The sequence below is a fragment of the Lontra canadensis genome, unplaced genomic scaffold, assembly GCF_010015895.1.
Source record: "Lontra canadensis isolate GAN:19392208 unplaced genomic scaffold, GSC_riverotter_1.0 scaffold163, whole genome shotgun sequence".
NCBI classification, from domain to species: Eukaryota; Metazoa; Chordata; class Mammalia; order Carnivora; family Mustelidae; genus Lontra; species Lontra canadensis.
Genome location: NW_022631157.1, coordinates 1,618,887 through 1,638,166, shown reverse-complemented (window position 1 = coordinate 1,638,166; position 19,280 = coordinate 1,618,887). Strand labels below are relative to the sequence as shown.

General features: G+C 53.2%; 1 protein-coding gene across 1 annotated transcript in view; it reads right to left on the bottom strand.

The window, feature by feature from the left end:
• RAB11FIP4 (RAB11 family interacting protein 4) overlaps positions 1–19,225 on the bottom strand; it is a 110,280-nt gene extending 91,055 nt beyond the window's left edge. Inside the window, exon 1 of the mRNA XM_032845319.1 lies at positions 19,052–19,225. Coding sequence (XP_032701210.1) covers positions 19,052–19,210 — 159 coding nt within the window. The 5' untranslated portion in view covers positions 19,211–19,225. The remainder of the gene's footprint in view (positions 1–19,051) is intronic.
• Positions 19,226–19,280: the final 55 nt, after the last annotated feature.

Genomic DNA, 19,280 nt, shown 5'->3' with positions numbered 1-19,280 from the left:
TGGGCCTGCTGGAGGTGGGAACACTGCCCCTCACCAGTGCTCCCTCCCAGGCTGTGGTCCCGCCTCTCCCTTCCATCCCACCGCACTGCCCTTCCCAACTGCCCCAACTCCTGGTTCTAACCACCCCACCCCTGCGCCAGGCCTCGGCCCCAGTCTGCCCTCCCCCAGACACTTCAACTAAACTCAAACAGAAATGCCTTCCCATCAGCCTCCGTTACCCAGAAAGTGGAGTTAACTCAGTTATCTCAGGGCCTTCCCCTGAGCTGAGGTTTAGCTCCTCGAAACAAAAAGCAAAAAAGAGCGGCGCCAGTCAGAAATTCCAGTGTTGTTGCTGTCAACACAACAGACGGTGGCTCATGAGAGGGAGCACTAGCTTTAGAAAACTCATTAGGGAATTCCTAAATGAGGGAGAGAAGAAAGCCTCACCGTAAATGTACCATGAGACCATGGGCAAACCCCACACTCTCTGAGCCTCAGTGTTCCCATCTGTGAAATGGGCCTGGCAACCTACCCACCTCATACCATTTCCTCTGGGGACCAAAGATGATGGATTTGAATGCATGCCAGGCCAAGCAGGCCTCTCCAATGATATCCCGCCGGTCCCACTCTCCTGTATGACTCAGGCCCCCTTCCTGCTGCCGGAAGAGGTCAGGCAGACACCTGTGGTGGGTGCAGAGGAAGGGTGATGTCCTGCCTCCCAGGAGGTCCCCTTGCAGAAACCCTGCAAGGATCTCAGAGGTGATGGTTAAGACAGCTCAGGTCAAGCTCAGGTCCATAGCCAGACTCCATGACCTCAGAGCTATGAGACTATGAGCCCACGACCCCCTATGTCTCTCCAAGAGGACCAACAGTGGTCTGGTTGCTGTGCCAGTGAGGACAGCAGGGACTAATGTGGCCCGGCTTTTCCCGTCCCTTGTCCCTGTGAGGTGAGCAGGATGGGGGCTGGGGTCCCAGGCTCACAAAGGAAGCAAACGGACCCTCTAGAGGCTGAGACTTTGCACAAGGTCATAGGAAGGTACTTCTTAGTGCCAAAGTGTCCCATGAGAAGGGGGTTCTGAGGTCAGGAAGTTGGGGATACGCTGGCCCCAGGTCTAAACTTTTAACTAGAGCCTCTGCTGGACTAAGGTGAAGACAATGTAGGCGCCTTTCCAAACTTGTTTGACCTCCTACCCTGTCTTTGCAGGGCCAGGATTCCTCACTCAGGGTAGGAACCCTGCTCTGGGCACTGCCATGGGCTTCTTGTTTTTTGCACAGAATGTTCAATGGGCTGTTTTCCCCAGCAAAATGGAATCTGGGAGAGAGGAGGGCAGGTGACACGTGCCGTCACCGCCAGAGAAGCAGGAGACCTCAGTCCACTTGCCCTGATCCCCATGGCCAGGGGGTTCTTGGGGTTCAGCTCCCACTGCCGCCTGCACCCACCTGGGGAGGGGGGCAACCTGGTGGGATGCCTGCGGGAACCAAGCAGCTTTTCCCAGGGGGAGGAGAAGAGCTGGGGCCCCGAACCTGGGCACTGGGGGCATCATGGGCACAGGGGCTGCCCACATCTGGGCTTTCTGGACCCCACGTCCTCGCTGCTGCACCCATCTCTTCTCCTCTGGGGAAGCCCTACATTCCCAGGAGCTGGCCCCATGCAGGGCACCAGGAAAGTTCCTTGGGGCCAACAGGCTGAAGCCATTGTTCTGACGGAGCTCTTTGCTGGGGTACATTTCTTTTCTGGGCAGCAGAGCAGAATAAAGCAGAGACAGGAGGGCTCACCCGTGATTTGCACCCTTGCTCATTACATACACCTCTCGGGGTGCCTGGGCGGATTGGTCAGTTAAGCGTCCGACTCCTGGTTTTGGCTCAGGTCATGATCTCATGGGTTGTGGGATCGAGCCCTGCGTGGGGCTCTGGCTCAGTGGGGAGTCGGCTTGGAAGATTCCCTCTGCCCCTCCCCCTGCTCACACATGCATGCTCTCTCTCTCTCTCAAATAAATAACATCTAAAAAAGAAATAATAATGTATACCTCTCCCCCAAACTAAGTGGACTGGAGCCCTGGGCTGGAAGGAGGAGAGCTGATTTTGGACGGGTCCTACCACCATTCTGGGAGCCCCTGAGGCACCTCACTTCCCCTCACATGGGCCCTTGAAGGGAGAGTTCCTGGCTGCTTTAGTAGACCAGGAAAAGGTTCCGGAGCACGGGGACAGGGAGAGGATGCCGGCATTTGGATCTGGAGCCTGCACGTGCAGAAGCATGGGGGACATTCCCAACCCAGGTGGGCTGAGTCTGGTGGCCAGCATCTTGCACCTGCATTTTCAAAGGCCTCCCCGGAGTGTCCGATAATGACACCTGGGAGGGAAATCCTGATTGAATGGGCAGTAGCGTCACACAGCCAGGGACAGCAGGCCTGCAGGCTTTCAGCTTTGAGGCATATGCCCTCTGAGGCTGGTAAGAGGGGTTTGGGGAGCCATGGGGGTAGTTGTCCAGCAGCAGTGGAAGTGGGAGTGACAGCAAAGCCAGGGCAGACTCTGATCACAGTGGTCACAACCTCTCCAGGGCTGTGATGGGTCCTGGCTGGCTCCCTGGCCGGGCTGAGAGCTTGTTGAATAACACCCAGTAGCAATGGTGACAACGAGATAATGTGACAAGGGGACAGAGACATGAGTGGTCAGTGTGAGCCAGGCGTATGTGCAGTAAGCCATCTATGCGTCACAAACTGATAAAGGAGTCTCTCTATTACTGGCCCCATTTTATAGTTGGGGCCACTGAGGCACAGAGAGTAAGGACTTGCTGGGAAGGGAGGGAGCCAGAATTCAAGCTCCAAGAGCCTGTGTTCCCTCCTGCTGGGCAGTACCGCCTTTTCAGTTCCCTCTTATATCCCTGGTGGCCGTGGCCAGCACAGTGCCCATCCCAGAGCTGTGCTCACATGTTTCTCCACTATCATGGTCATTGACAACCCAGTGCCCCCACCACACACAGGGGTGGGTGGGGTGGGGCAGCAGATGCACAGGTGTCAGGCTATAACCAGTGCCCTACATCCTCTTGTAAATGTCACTTCAGCCACAGAGGATTCAGAAAAACAGCTCCCCCACATAAAGGGCTTAGCGTGCACCAGTGCTTACCGTGCTGTGGGCTTTGCCTCATTCTCTCAGTCCACTGTCAAGGAGATCGGCATTATCATGTCCCCATTTCACAGGTGAGGTTCAAAGATGTACAGAGACTCGGCCCAGGTCACAGAGCCAGCAAGTCACTGGGACTTGACTTCTGACTCATCCAGCCCCTAGAGCCTGAGTCCTCGACCACAAAGCCCTCGGCCCCCAAACCTTCATCAGCATACCCCAGAGGCAGAGAGGGATTTGCTTACCAAGGGAAGACTTCAGGGCGGAGCTCAGTAGGAGCTAGTGCCCAGGGTCTGGGCTGGTCCCTTTGCACTAACATTTATTCACTCACTCAGATGTTGAAGTAACACTTGCTACACCCTTGCTATGTGCCAGGCTGGGTGCTGGGGGCAGAGCAGTGCATGAACCCAGCTGCTGTCCTTATGGTCTGTTTCCCCCGGGGAAACACAGAACCAAACGCCCGTCCTGCTCCTGCTTGGCAGGCTAGGGATGGAGAGTACGGGTGCACTAAGAGCCTGGGTTGCCCTGCGGTCTGTCATCTCTCACTGCCCAGGGTTATTTGCCCCTCACCCCACAGGCATGCCTTGACTTTCCTTTGGGGAACTACACCCTCCCACTCCAGGGAGCTTGGGGCCAGCCTCTGGGGATGGGCTCCTGATCAGGCCTGTCCCATCAGGTCCCCCTTCCATCAATTGGAAAAAGAGCAAACATCACGAACGCATTTAACAGAGAAAGGAAAATAGGACAGGGAGAGGGTGGTCTTTATTAACATGCTAAGGATTATACACCTAAAACCCAGGCGCTAACATCTTACTTAATGGCAGTGATGGACAGTCAGTCCATTTAAAAGAGTAGTAAGAAAAAGATAGTGGGCCCTTGCCTCTGCCAGCCCCACCAACCCTTATACTCACGGGCTCCACCAACTGGTCCCAGACCAGAGCGAGGACGCAGGGAACAAGCTCAGCCCCAGCCGGGGCTCCCGGCCACCCCTGGCCCCTGGCCTGCTCTGCTCTGCTCTGAGGACAGTCAGTTAGCTTCAACCTGTCCAGCCCTGGGCTCTGCTGCATCTCCCCCAGCTTGCCTGCCTCTGAAGGCTGGAGTCCCCCACCGATCCACAGCCAAGATGCCTGACCTCCTGCCAGCCCCTTTCCTCTAAGTTAGATTGCCTCCCGCAGCAACAGTGGCCTGTTTTTCTTAACTTGCGGCTGGGCCACGTGGTCACCAGCCCAGCATGCCTCACTCCGAAGCCCTCCTGAGTTAGAGCAACGTCCCATGCCCACCCCCATCCCAACCAGTTTCTAGAAATGCTTGTGACTCCCCTCTAAGAAGCACAAGTAATTGGAGTCATAAATACAGGAAAAGAAGACATACTAAAATAATTGCTTTCTGAAGATGACACGATTGCTTACCTAGAAAATCCAAAGAAATCAACCAGAAAATTATTAGAAGTAATAAATGAGTATATACCAGTGGTGAGTTATGAGATAAATTTACAAAATTCAGTTGCATTATATGTGCGAGTGACATGCAGCTGGGAAAAAAAAAATCAATGGGAAAAAAGTATTTCATCCTCAGTAGGAACAAGACACATTCAATATTAAACATTAATTTAGCTTAATTGTAAGACATTTATCTTTAATGTTAATATTTTCCTCCAATTGGGAGAATTAAATATATAGTAAAGATGGCCAATTTAATAAATTTAAAGCAATACCAAATAAAGACCTTGAAAATGGGTCATACACTTAAAAAAATCCATAAATGGTGAAGAATATCAGAGAGCATTTTTTAAACGTAACAATGATTGGTGTCTCGATTTTAAAATACTTTATGCCAAAAAAATAATTTACGCCAACTGCTGATCCAAATTTTATGTTGCATTCAAAAACAAAACAAAGATCTCTCTGAGCATCAAAAATAAGAATGGTGGTAATGGATTATAATACACTGGAAAGAAGAGAATCCATGAGTCCCCAGTGGTACTCAGAAAAGATCTTTACTGAATGATATTCCATGTCTAGAAGAAATGACAAAATCAGAAAAAAATCACCATTTTGTAACTAGCAATGTAATTTATGCAGGATGCTAAAGCCATTGTGAAAAGCTGTCAGGGAACCAAATATTTACACTGTCTCCAAGCACCGTCCCCCAGATTGCTCGTTAATTATAAAGGGGGAAAGGTACATTATACTGAAGGGATCGGGCAGGCAGGGCCTTAACCAAGTGATTAAGCTCAATAAGGAGACAAACTGGTTTCATGTGTGTTATGTGATGCTTTGAGAAGTCCACGCTGTCACCTCCCCTTGACAAAAATGCAGGGAAACAATCGGACATATCAGATTATGGGACAGCCTGTAGGACAACTGGCTTGGACTTCAAGGAATACGGGGAGGCTATGAAAGCCCCGCCCCCCAAATCAGAGATAGCTCTAATTTCAAGGAGATGAAAGAGGTGCATGACAAAGCAGATGGAAATGTGATCCCTGATTGGATCCTGGATCAAAAGAGAAAGCAGCGACAGTCTGAGAACAAATGAGGAGATTTGAATGCAGATTGAGTCTTAGATGATGCTGTTGAACTGATAATAGATCTTAGGCAGGACCGTGACACTTGCTTAGGGAGGAGACTGTCCTTGTTCTGACACTCGAGTGTTTCTGGGGGAACGGTCAAGACGTCATCGCTTACTTAAAATGCTTCTGTGAAACAAAGTAGCACCGAAGTAAGTTACAGATAAACAGATAATCACTGACAGAGTCAACGGAAAAGCCTATGTGGCAAAATGTGACCAGTTGCTGAATCTAGGAAGGGTCTATCTGGGGGCTCATCAGATTCTTTAACTCTTCCTTTTGAACATTAAAGGTGAGAAGAAAAACCAGGAAAGGATAAACTAATCGAATTCAGTTCTAGTTTAGAAATAAATTTAACATATTAATAGAACTGAATGTTGGATAACTTCATAAAAATTCCAAGTTGGGGGGGGGCGCCTGGGTGGCTCAGTCAGCGGGGAGTTTTCTTCTCCCTCTGCCCCTCCCCCTGCTCATGCTCTCCCAAATAAGTAAAATCTTAAAAAGAAAAATATCCCGGGGCGCCTGAGTGGCTCAGTGGGTTAGAGCCTCTGCCTTCGGCTCAGGTGATCCCAGGGTCCTGGGATGGAGCCCCGCATTGGGCTCTCTGCTCTGCAGGGAACCTGCTTCCCCTCTCTCTCTGCCTGCCTCTCTGCCTACTTGTGATCTCTGTCTGTCAAATAAATAAATAAAATCTTAAGAAAAATAAATAAATAAATAAATAAAAATCCCAAGTGAGTGGAATCCAAGTGGAAAGAAGGCAGCTTATTTATTCTTGCTAGTGATGGGAAGTAAGTTCCTAACACTGTGGGGGAGGAAGAATTTCCTCTGCCCTTCAAGATCCTTCTGGCTGGACTAAAAATCAAATTGACATGAGACAGATTAACAGGAGAAAATCAAATTCCATTTTGTACTTGTGGGGAACCCACACAGACATGGAAATTCCAAACACAGTCAGGCAAAATGAGGTGTATAGTCATCCTGAACTGAGGAGAGGGGGTAAGGGTCTGGGGCTTCAGAGGGAGGGAATGAATCTCATAAGAAGATGAAAAAGAGTAAATGTTTGGTAAACAAATGTTTGGGCCACTCAGAAACAATGAGACTGTGAGGACTTTGATCAAAAAGGCCTTGTCAGGTTCCTCCCTGTCTACCATATTCAGTTTGTATCATAATGTAGTTAACTGTGGTGATAGGGAGACAAGATCCTCTATCCAAATTCTTTTTAGGCAATCAGGGGGAGGTAAAGAGCTTTTCCTGAATCTGCTGGGCTCTGATTGTCTTTTAACTCTAAATAATCTTCATGCCAAAGTGGCCCATCTTGGGGCAGCCTGCCCTTGGCCCCTACACTACTAAGAAAATGACAAATATTATTAGAAATAAAGCAGCTAGGATATAATTGAAAAAAGAAATATTCAAATGTAGGGAAATTTTCAAGTAATAAAATGTGGTCAATAAATTACAAAAGGAAAGCAACGGTAAGAAAAAAAAATGACAAACAGTTCTGAAAAAATGTAAAAAAACAATTAAAAAATATAAAGATCGGGGCGGGGCACCTGGGTGGCTCAGTGGGTTAAGCCTCTGCCTTCAGCTCGAGTCATGATCTCAGGGTCCTGGGATAGAATCCCACATTGGGCTCTCTGCTCAGCAGGGAGTCTGCTTTCCCCCTGCCCCCACCTGTCTCTCTGCCTACTTGTGATCTCTCTCTCTCTGTCAAATAAATAAAATCTTAAAAAAAAAAAGATCAAAACAAAAGTTCCTCTTGATTAAACAACATCAAACTGTCGTTGAGATGGACACAACAGTTTATGCAGAAGGAAAGACCAAGAACCAAAAGCAACATGGACAAAGGGCAAACTCTCCTTAGTGATAAAAAATGAACACATATACGAGTTTGAAATGCTATTACATATTACATACCCATTAAACGGGCGGAAATGGATTTAAAACAATACTCAGCGTTGTTGTTGATAGGGAGAAGTAGGCACCCTCGTGCAAATCATATCCGAGGCAGAGGAGGGCAGGGAAGGGGACAGACAGGGAGAAACTGATGACTGGACCATTGGATGGCCCTGGAAAGGGGGACCATGAGCCCAAATGCCTCTGCCCAGACAACTGGGCAAATGGGCTCTTGACTCCACCCACTCACTCAGTGTCTGGGACATGGTAGCAGATGTCTTCTGGCCCTACCCACTCAGAGTCGTGTTTCGAGAAGCCCACGGCAGAGGCCAGTCCTCTGGCTGGCAGCCAGGCACCAGGCTAGGAACGGAGTCCAGACAGGCTGGGACCCTGGGGACAGTTGGTGTTACTGAGGGAGGCCAGCTCAGTGTGGGGTGCAGGTGCCAAGCTTAGGGGGAGGCCCCAGGACTCTTCTCTCTGGCACCCCCACACTGTCCACTCTCTTGGGGCATCACCTGCGAGCAAGGCTCCCTTTGGGCTCCACCCTCCCCCTACCAGCTCGGGGGCCAGGGGATGGCCGGCCAGCCCAGGTACCTCTCCAGGGGGGCCAGGCTCAGTGAGCTGTGCAGAGTGGATGCAAGTCTGTGGAAACACTGAGAGTGGTTGGTGGGTGGAACAACCCTAGGGCCAGGCTTAAGCACACAGGTGACATGGTTTCCTTGGGGACTCTGGCCCAGGAGATAGCATTAGGGGGAAAGGGGCCAAACAGCTCCTATACACGGGTCACAGCCACATCTGGGTCACTGCCAAGGGCACAATGTGAACAGTAAGGTAAAAAAAATACAATTTGGTGCTGGTGACCCTTCTTGTCCTATAAAGTTGATGACAATATTTGGAGGTTTTTGTTTTTGAGATAAACAGCAGCTGTCCTAGGAGGGACCCCTGAGGGTGAGGGCAGGCCTCACAGGCCACGTGAGCCGTGCAGGTGTGCGAACATCCTCGAGCTGTGCTCAGACCCCATCCCCCAGCCACCTAAGAGGGGCGCACAGGACACACGTGAGATGACGCTCTCTCCCGTTCATAGAGCACAGCACTGTGAAGTCCAGGGGACAGCCCGGGAGCCACCCTCGGACCCTCCCCTTCTCTCCATCTCCTTGCCCCCTTCCTTCCCGTGCCTGCATGGAGGGAGTAGCCTCCACGTTGGCCGCCTTTCCCTCGGCTCAGGCTACCACAGACGGGTTTGTCTGAAACACAGCAGAGCTACCTTATCCCTCTGTGCCCCCCTCTTCAATATTTCCTCCCCCGCCTCCCTCCCCATCTGGCCCCCACTGCCTGGCAGCTCGGTTCCTCTCCCTCAGGCCATCCATCCCACCCGGCAGGTGTCTCTCCTGACACAGACATCCTTCCCATCTGGATTCACCCCACCGTCACCCCTGGGACGCTTTCCTGTCCCCAGGCAGAGTGAGTCTCCTGTCTTCACAGGCAAGCCCTGCGGGACAAGTTTCCAGCTCTGCCTGGGGTGGTAAGGGGAGCCCCGACTTCCCTCAGAGAATGCCCACCTGACACCCACACCCAGGGCGGAGGCCCTCAGGGAAGGAACCCTATCCTAATCACCGGTATGCGCTCTAGCCCCTAACCGGCCTAGAGCAGGTGCCCAAAACGATCCCTGAAAGAATGAAAATGGACAGCCTACCCCGAAAACTGACTTAGTGGTAACAGTGGTATGAACGAATACTTATGACATCTACTCTGTGTCATGGGGTTAAGAGCTCGCTAATATCATCCCTGCCTTATGGGTGAGGCTGAGCCAGCGGGAGGTTGGGTAACTTTAATTCACGCAGCTGGAAAGTAGACCAGTGCCCGAAGTCTGCGTCCTCACTGAATGTGACAGTGGCCTGGCTGAATGGAGATGCTGGAGGGACATGGGTGCATGGGGAGCAAAAGGAGGTCAAGGCTGGCTGGGGCCACAGGGCCTTGGTGGCTGAGAAGACGAAGGAGCCTGGAGAACGGGCACAGGGCACAGGCAGGTGTCCTGTTTGGGAGCCCGGCCCAGGCCCCTGCCCTATGCGCCTGGGGGGCTGCAGAGGAAGGCAGAGGGGCACCTGGCAGGAAACCCACGTGAAGGAGTGGAGATGTGCGATTTGCCACCCTCTCTCGGCCCTAAAACCTCAGCTCCAGCTGCCACCTGCCCTCCCATCACAGCCAGGGCAGCCCGGCCTGCAGGGCCCATCGGGGCTCCCCACAGCAGCCCCTGCCGCCCTGCAGATTACAGACCTGCTTCTAATTATGGCTCCGGCCAGGTGCTGCTCCAGCCCCTGAACCGAGGCCACCCCCAATTTAGAAAGCCAGACAAAGCCTTAGATTTGAGGTTTCTCCAATGTCAAATTTCTGAAACTCCAGTCGGATCGTTCTCCCCAGACCCTGACAGTGGAAGACCGTGGAGGCGCTAAGGAGGCCGTGTGAGAGCCCGACAGACCTGGGTTCCTGTGCCAGCCCCTCCACTTACTGTGGGGCCCTGGGCAACTCCCTTTGCCTCTCCGGTTCTTAGGGCTGTATTCCAGGATGAAAGAGAACGAGAGCTAAGAAGGCAGACTGCACAGATTATCTCTCCCTCCCTTCCAGCCACAGAGAAGTCACTAGTGGCTGCAGGAGAACATCTGGCAGGGAGGCCCATGCCTGGAAAAGTACCAGGCAGAGGAAAGGGGTCAGAGGTGCACACTAGGATGGAGAGCAGGAGGGATGCCAACAAGGGTCATGGAGTAGGTAGCCTGGAGAAAGAATGCCAAGAGGCACCATGCTGGTCTTTACACCTTATTTCCAGTTCTCAGAATATGACCCCCCTTTCACAGATAAGGAGACAGGTCCATCCATCATAATAAGCACCTTTGCAATAACCTAGGTTTTTGCGTCTTACAGTAAGGCCTCAGCCCTCTCCAGACCCAGTGCCCAATGCAGGAAGTGAGAAATCAAAACCAGCTAGCTCCAAAGCGGGTCGGGAGGGGGAGGGTGTCGCTGCCCATCCACAACTCCGTAAGGTCACCAAGCTGGCCCCCGCCCTCACCCTCCCTGTCCTGGTCGAGCCTTTTCCCCATATGGCCACATGTCACTCCCTGAAAATGCCAGTCCCCAGCCCTGGCGTGGCGGACACTTGGACATGCTGGTTGGACGGAGAATGGACAGGCAGGGGAGGCTGGTGGAAGGTGAACAGATGGACGGACAAACGGAAGGCCGTGTGACAAATGGGTGAGTGGATGGGTCGATGGCAAGGCAGAGGTTTGGATGGTTGGATGAGCAGGTCCCCAGCCTGCATGTTGACTTGGGTGCCCTGTCAAAGGTGCAGGTGGGTGGTTCAATGGATGGGGAGAGGGAGGGATGAGCAAAAGACTGGAGCTCCGGGAGAAAAACCTCAGCTCACTGTGTGAGAGAGGACTCAGCCAGAGCCTTGTCAGGACAGAACGGGCTTGCCTAGGGAGGCATTGAGGCCCCCACTCTTGGAGGAGCTGTTCTAGCCACATGGGCACTGAATGTGCCCCAAACTCCCCCCTTTTGGTTTTTGTTTTGGTATAAATCGGTCCTCTGATTTACTTGTCTACCCTGCCCAGGTGTGTACTGGACTTAGATTGGGATCTTCCTGGGGACAGCGGCCACCAGAGGCTGATGGGCAATCAATCTGCCTGCTTCTGGAGGAAGCTGGGCATCTCCCTGGAGTGACCCCAGGGGTGGTGGAGTGGTGGTCCTAAGGTATGTCTCTGGGGTGGGCCCCTAAGGATCAGAAGATGCAGGGGGTGGGGGAACAGCAGAGAGCCCCAAGTCTCATTAGGGGATGGCTCCAGGCAGGGTCCACTGGAGGGGGCCGGCAGTCATGTCGACAGCACGTTCAAGCAATGAGCTATGGCACTGGTCAGCTCCTACCCTGTGCAGGGAGGAGGCAGGGAGGAGCCCTCAGATGGATCAGCGGGCTGATGAGCAGTCGGCCTCCCAGACAGAAGATGGTGAGATGAGAAGATAAGATGTCCAAGCTAGCCCAGCAGAGGCCCTGGGGCCCCAGCCTGTGTCTGTCCTCTAAAGGGGGACTGAACCACAGCTGAAGCAGGTTCTTCCCTCAGAAAACTTGTCTGCTGTGGGCAGTGGGGCAGAAGGGGTGGGGGGTGAAGGGAAGGGAGGGAGGGAGGGAGAGAGGCAGGGGCTGGCCAGCAGGAGCAAGCCTGAGGCGCATTTCTTGGACTCATCTGCCCCGGCGCTGGCAGGCCAGGCACATCTGACTCTCACCCAGCCTGCCTCCCGCTTTCTTCTTCCCCAGCCAGCAAATTCTCAAAATTCTCTCCGTCTCTCACACCCGACTTCCCGCGCGGGCTCTTGTCTCCAAATCCAGCTGCTTCTCTCCTGCTGCTGCTGCCCTGCTTGTGCCTCCAGCATCTCTTGCCCAGCCCCGCTCCCTTGGCTCCTTTTGCCTGCCTCATCTCTAACCCCCAGGTCTGCTCCTGCCTCTGCCTGGGTCAGCCACCTGCGGACATCTGCGGGGGCAGTCGGTCCCCCACATCATGCCATGTTCCACCTCCATGTCCCCCTGTGACAGAAGAGGATTCCCACAGTCATTCTAGGGGTAAAAATCTTCCTTTGGGGTAGCGCCTGGGTGGCTCTGTCAGTTAAGTGGCTGCCTTTGGCTCAGGTCAAGTCCCACCTCGGGCTCCCTGCTCAGTGGGGAGCCTGCTTGTCCCTCTCCCTCTGCTTCTCCTCATGCCGTGCTCTCTTTCTCTCTTGCTCACTTGTTCTTTCTCTCTCTCTCAAATAAATCTTTAAAAAAACCCTCCTTTGGTTTTGTCTCTGTACTTTGTTTCTTCCTTGTACCTCACACCACCTGATGGCCATTTTTACGTCCTTGCCTGTCTCTCTGGCTCCAGGCCACCCTGGTTTCCCAGTGCCTGGAAGAGTTTTGGCATATAGTAGGCACGCAAGATGTTAATGGAGAGGAAAAAATTTTTTTTAAATCCTGGAAACATATAATAAGACAACCTCTACATCCAAAAGGTATTTCCATTAAGACAACGCTATCAAAATTTCAAGGCTTTCACCCAAACCACATGCGCGCGCGTATGAGGAGACAGCGGTTAACACACTCGCTCTGTTTCCAGGTCAGCAGGCACTTCCCTCATCCCTCCTTAGCCCCACTGGCCCAGCTCTAGCTGTCATTCCGGGCTGGCCGTCAGCCTCCCGTTCTGTGCCAGTGCGACTGCTCGGGGCCTGGGGTGGAGCTCACTGCTGGCAGGGTGGGCCCATAGGGCCCATGGGAGCAGGAGGAAGAGGATACTCCTTCCTTTGTATACTTACTGCAGGGTCTGGCAGGAACCTCGCCTGCCAAGTCTGTGAATGGACCCAGGAACATGGGTGCTCTGGCTGACACCAAGTTGCACAGGGTCGGTCACCAGCCCTGAATCTGTCCTCCAAGGCCGGGCTGCTGACCGGTGCAGGTGGCAGTGGAGGAGGAGGGATTTCTCAGCCATCCGCCTCCCTACCCACCAGGATCCCGCGGTCCCCCCCTCACCCCACCATCCCGGGGAGGCATGTGGGGACCCTCGACCACAGGTGAGGCACTGCTCCCTGGGGCCCTGTTTCCACGCGCCGCCCTCCTTTCTCTTTCTTTGCTTCTTTGGCTCTCTCCCTGGAGCCAAGAAACATTCCTGGGCCTCAGAGTTGGGGCCAGGTCTGACCGCCATCCTGCCTGCCCAGGCTGGTAATTCGGGGCCCCACAGCAACCACGTGGGAAAGGGGTAAGTCCCACTTCACAAGGTGAAGGCCCAGCACCCACGGGGGGCTCGGACTCTCCAGCTGCTGGAACTACACTGACGGCACAGCTTGCTGTTTGGGAGGCCCGAGTCTAGCCCCTGTTGGGCACCCGACCACATCTGCCCACAAGCAAGTCCTCCACTACCTGGAGCTTTCTTCTTCTCTGGAACCCAGTATCTGGGGAAGGAAGCTCGAACCCACAGAGGTGCGCCCCATGGACGCGGCCACTTCAAGGGTGTCTGACGAGATGGACCAGCCCCGTGGGCTGTCTTCACACGCCCCTCCACCCAACAAGTCAGAGGCCTGAGGGTGCCACACCCCAGCTAGGGCTTGTCCCCCTTCCCCCATTCCTAGAGCTCGGTCTCTTGCACTCGCCCCTCATGCCTGAGGGACCACACTCTCGATGGAGCACCCAGCAGGAGCAGAAGCACAGGAAAAGAGAAGGTCTCTCTGGCCCACTCCTGTTCTGCTCTCCCATCATGGGCCGCAGATGCCCCACCTGTTCTTTGAAGCTCAGAGGACCTAGGTCTTCCTTCTGGTCTGTCGTCTCTGCCATCTGAAGCATGTCCCCATGAGGGTGAGGCACATAAAGGGGGCCTATTCACTAATAAAGCCTTGAATCATTCTCCACAGGAGTGACTGGGGGCCTCTGCCAACTCTGTCTGCCACTCCTGCCCAAGTCCAGACCCTCTTCCTCTCTGACCGTATGTCACAGTCTTCTGCTAGAGCCAGCCTCTGTTCTCAGGCACACGTCTGATCATGCTGCCCGGCATCTCCCACTGTCCCCTAAGAATGGCTGAGCCTTTCCTGACCTGGCTCCTCTCTTCCTATCCCTTCCCTACCTCCCAAGCTCCAGCCACAGATACGGCGGACAGGGCTGCTTCGTCCCCAGCAGCCAATCCCCTCTCCTGGGCAGAACTCAGTTTTAATTCAGGAATCCCCTGCCCCTGGCAGCCCACAAATCTGGGGTGGGTCCCCTGAACCCCACCCAGGGCTGGCTCCCGAGGAGTCTTGTCCTGCCCCAGCCCTCCAACCCCTCTGCCAGCTCAGAGATCCAGGCAGCACCAGCATGTCTCTCGTGATGTCGTGAGTGTGGGGGGCACCTGGGGACTGAGAGAGCCCCATCAGGACCCTTATTTCATCTCCTGCCCAATATGAACGAGGAGCCCCATGTCCCAGTGGCTTCTGGCCATAGCCGGGGCAGCAGCAAAGAAGGGGGAAATTATAGAGTAGTCCTAGTTGGCTAAAGCTGACTTAACCCCCTGAGACAATGAACAACACCCTTTTGGACACTGGCCCCCATTCCCAGCAGGAAGGACAAGCCCATGGTTCAGAGGAGCTGGTGCTGTGTTAACAGAGGGCAGAGATACCACTCAACTACTTTTGCTTCCAATCTTTCCAGCAAGAAGGAGGGTCTTCGCACTGGAAAAAGGACAAGAATGTATGGCAGGGAGTGGAGTCCATCTCTGGCTGCTTTCAAGGTCCTCTGTCCTCAGGATGCTGGACGGTTTGCAAGAGGAGCTGGCCAATCTGAGCCAAACAAGGAGGGTGTGCTGAGAGCACCACAGACTAGTCCCAGACCTTGACCTTAATCGCAGAGAACCCCGGGCCCAGAACAGCCTCGCGAAGGTGCCTGCAGGTGTTTCGAAGACAATCATAACAAGAGCAGCAGCAGTCCTGACCATGTGCCTATCCACAGACCCCAGACTAAGCACATCCCGTGGGAACTGGTCCAAGTTCCACCATAACCCAGTGGAACGGGGACTATTATCATCCCCACTTTACGGATGAGTAAACAGAGGCCGAGAAAGGTTAGGGAAGATAAAAAAGCAAGACATAAGAAGCCAACATGGGGGTGCCTGGGTGGCTCAGTGGGTTAAAGCCTCTGCCTTCGGCTCAGGTCATGGTCCCAGGGTCCTGGGATCGAGCCCCACATCAGGCTCTCTGCTGAGCAGGGAGCCTGCTTCCTCCTCTCTCTCTCTCTCTCTCTCTCTGCCTACTTGTGATCACTGTCTGTCAAATAAATAAATAAAATCTTAAAAAAAAAAAAAAGAAGCCAACATGGTTTCAGACCATAGTTCTACGTACTTGTCATAATCTGTCTGCTCCCACATATTAGGGACTTTCAGGATTTGAACAGTGGTGTTTCCCCTCATCTTTGCATTCTTTAAAAGGTCAACCTTTGTGTCTCAATTTCAGGTACTCATGTTTTTATCCAATTTTCTTTTCTTCTCTTTTCTACTATGATTCCTAAGCCAATAAATCAGGGGGATGCCAGAGGCCAACCTCCTATATACATAATACCATTACTAATTCAAGTGTGTACTTTTTCCAGACTTCCTTAGTTTTTATCTAATATCCTACCCTTATTCCAGGATCCCACTTACATTACATTTAGTTATGTCTCCCTAGGTTCTCTGTGGCTGTGACAGTTTCTCAGACTTTCCTTGGTTTTGATGACCTTGACAAATTTGAGGAATACTGATCAGGTGTTTTTCAGAATATCCCCCAGTTGGGGTTTGTTTGACATCTTTCTTGGGACTAGATGGGGGTTATAGGTTTTGGAAGGAAGACCGCAGAGGTAAAGCGCCACTTACGACATCACATCAGGGGTACACCCTGTCTACATAACTTATCACTGTTGATGTTGACCTTGATTGTGTGGCTGAGGTAGTGCTTCTCAGGCTTCTCTGCTGGCAAGTTACTCCTCCCCCCTTTCCATACTGTGCTCTTTAGAAGGGGGTCACTTGCACATCTGACACTTCACTTACAGGGTAGGGACTTACGCTCTACCTCCTTGATAGGGAATTATCTATATAAATGATTTCTTTTGTATGGGAAAGTCACCTAGTATTTATTTATTCATTCATTCAACCATTTACTTATATTAGTATGGCCTCACGGTTGTTGTTTTTTAATACTTCGCAACCTAGTATATTTTGATGTGTGCAAAGGATTCTGGCATCCCTGGTGTTCTGGGGGGGTAGTTGGTAAAATGTGGGTGACCAACTCTGAGAGGTTCACCAAACCCCCATATCTAACAAACAGCAGTTTTCCACTGTTGAACACCAGTAGGTTGGGGAATCAGGGTCTCCACCTAATTTTTGAACAAATGAAATAGAAACCATTCAAGCACATAGAATTTTGAAGGGATCCCTACCTGTGGAGAAATGACTTTCCTCCCTGTCGTCAGTAGGGCAGCAAAATGTTTGTCTGTGGGTCTCAATCAACAATACAGGGTGAGTAGAACCGGCCCCTACTAGGCCCTGTCCGTGGTCCTGCCCTGTGTTTACAATCAGCCTGTGGACTCAGACATAAAGCACCTGCTTCTCCAACCAGCAGGCAGCATAGCATTTGAGAGTGTCAGAGGTAGGAATTTAAATTCTATTGTCTAATTCAATGGGATGAAATGAACAAGATGAAGTTTAATAGGAATAAGGGCCAAGAACAGGTTTCGATTCAAGAAATCACTGACACAGACAAGAGGCCTGATCTCTTCAACAAGTCAGTATTATTAAAAAGATAATTCCTTTTTTAGAAAAGGAACTGCAGTAGAGTGGAGAGGCCTAAGGGGCCCAACAACTGAGGCATTGCACAGCTCAAGAGAGAGGAAACTGGCTTAAACAAAACAGCAAAAATTGACATTTTGGGGCCAAACAGGGAAATGTGAATAAGGTCTGCATGTTAAATGAGATGAAAATTTACTGAAGCAGAAAGTGCTGATCATTTACTGGAAAAAAAAATCAGGTTACAAAACAGTATGCACAGCATGATCTCATTTTATGAGGGAAATCTACATACAGGCATAGAAGCAGGGCTGGAAGGATGTGACCAAGGTGCCACAGCAGAGCTGCCTGGGAGATGGGAACATAATACTTTTATGTTTGCTTGCTCATATTTCTAATTTCCTACTGTGCATATAAACCACTTCTGTAATAATATAAGATTATGCTATAAAAAGAAGGAAACTGTGACCCTTCTCTGGGATTGAGGGGAATCCTAGTGTGGCAGAGGTTTCTAAGAAAGATCTTGGGGGTTATGGGTGCCAGAAAGACAATATGAATGGAAAGTGTGGTCCACCAGGCAAAAGGCAGCCTCACCTTGAACACCTACAGTTGTGTTAGGTGCTGGAATGGGAGCGGTCCTGCGGTTCTCCTGACCCAGGCCCTCTGTGCTATTACTAGGAAAACTGAGTCACACAATTAGTAGATGGCAGCTCCAGGACCATAAGCCACAGATCTGGCCCCTGCTGGTCATATGGAAATGGCTGGCGCTTCAGGAACGGGGGTATTCGACCCGGAGGAGTAAAAATGGGAAGGAGTGGACGGGAAGGAGTGAAGGGGGCAGGAGAGCTCTTTTCAGATATTTAAAGGCTTCCCCATAGAAGAGAGACCCATGTGTGGCCTCGTGCCGAACGGTAATGACTCTGTGACAAGTGGGTTTGGCTCTAAGAATGCAGGAGGGAGAAATTTCCAACAACAGTAGTGGTCCAGCTCGGGGACAAGGTGGTGGTGCCTGCTGGGGACTCAGGTGGCCTCAGAGGGCGCCGCTGTGAGGGTTTGCCTTTGGGGAAGGGGAAGGATCACGATGGCTGCAGGAAATGTGGGCTCCAACAGGAACCACAGCACTGACCTTCCTGGGACAGGGTACCTGGTTCTCAAACTTGATACCTGCTTCATCGTCTTTCACCTACTGCTCCCAAACCCTGGTCATAGAAGGGGGCTATGGAGAGATGATCATCTCTCATGTCCCCTCCACTGGGTGACAGAGAGGCATGGGTCCTATCTAACCTCATCCTGGCTTCTCCTGTGGACTAGGCCTGAGGTGCTCCAGGAACGGAATACCAGTCAGTGGCCCGCCTGAGACCCTGGGCCCCCATACTCCCCATGCAGAGCCTGAGGCCTTAAGTGGCCTTGGAAACTCACTAGGCAGGGCTTCTGTTCCTAGGAGAAAACCGGAGCATGTCCGAGTGGGCAGTGACAGGAGGGTGGGTGCCCTGCCCTGCCTCCCAGACAGAGCCACCAGTCCCGGTGCCCATGGCACAAGAAGACACTAGCCGATGGGGGCATTTATTCATATTCCTCTGCCCACCGCGTCTGCCAACACCCATCCTCTGATTCTTGCCCTGATAACAACCGACAGAACTCTTGCTCTTCCCAGATAGACGCGACCTACCACGGAGACACTCTGCAAGCTTGGCTCCAGCGGGCCTGCGGCAGCGAACACCGCCAGCTCCCTGCCAGGCCTGCCCATCCTAGCCCGAACGAGGGTCACCAGGGGTCGTCATCCTTCCCTGTGCGGGGTGGGTGCCGTCAGGCAGCAGAGCGCCCCTAGTTGGCCCCTCCACCCCCTGGCTGAGGCCCAGCCGGGCGCACGCGCCAGCCCCCACCCCGCGTCCTGGAATTCCGTTCCCACAGACCCGGGGCGGCCCGGAGGCCGGGTTCTGACAGCTCCTGCCCCCCCAAACATGGGGTGGGTTCTCACACCCATCAGAGGGACTCGCACTGCGGGGGAGGGAAGGTGGGCAGGGAGGTCACCCTGGGCTGTGGGGGAGAGCGGGGGGTCCCACCGGGGCCGGGGATTGGGGGGTACCGGGGGGACGGGGCGCCCACTCGGGCGGGGTTAGGGGCTGCCGCCAGCGGGGCCCGTCCTGGCAGGCAGAGGGCAGGGACGCTGGCGGGGCCCGGGGACGCGGCGCGGCGCCCTTACCTCCTCGCCTTGGCCGAAGCGCAGCCCCAGCGCCGCGACGCGCTCCACGCGCAGGAAGCCGTCGGGGTCGCGGCCGCACACCTCGAACACCTCGCGCAGGCGGCGCACGGAGCGCAGCAGAGCCGCGGGGGCGCCCGCCCAGCCCGCGCCGCCCGCCATCCGGCCGGCCCCGCGGCTAGCCCAAGCGCCGCGCCGCCCGCCGCGGCCGCCGCAGCCCGCCTCGCGCCGC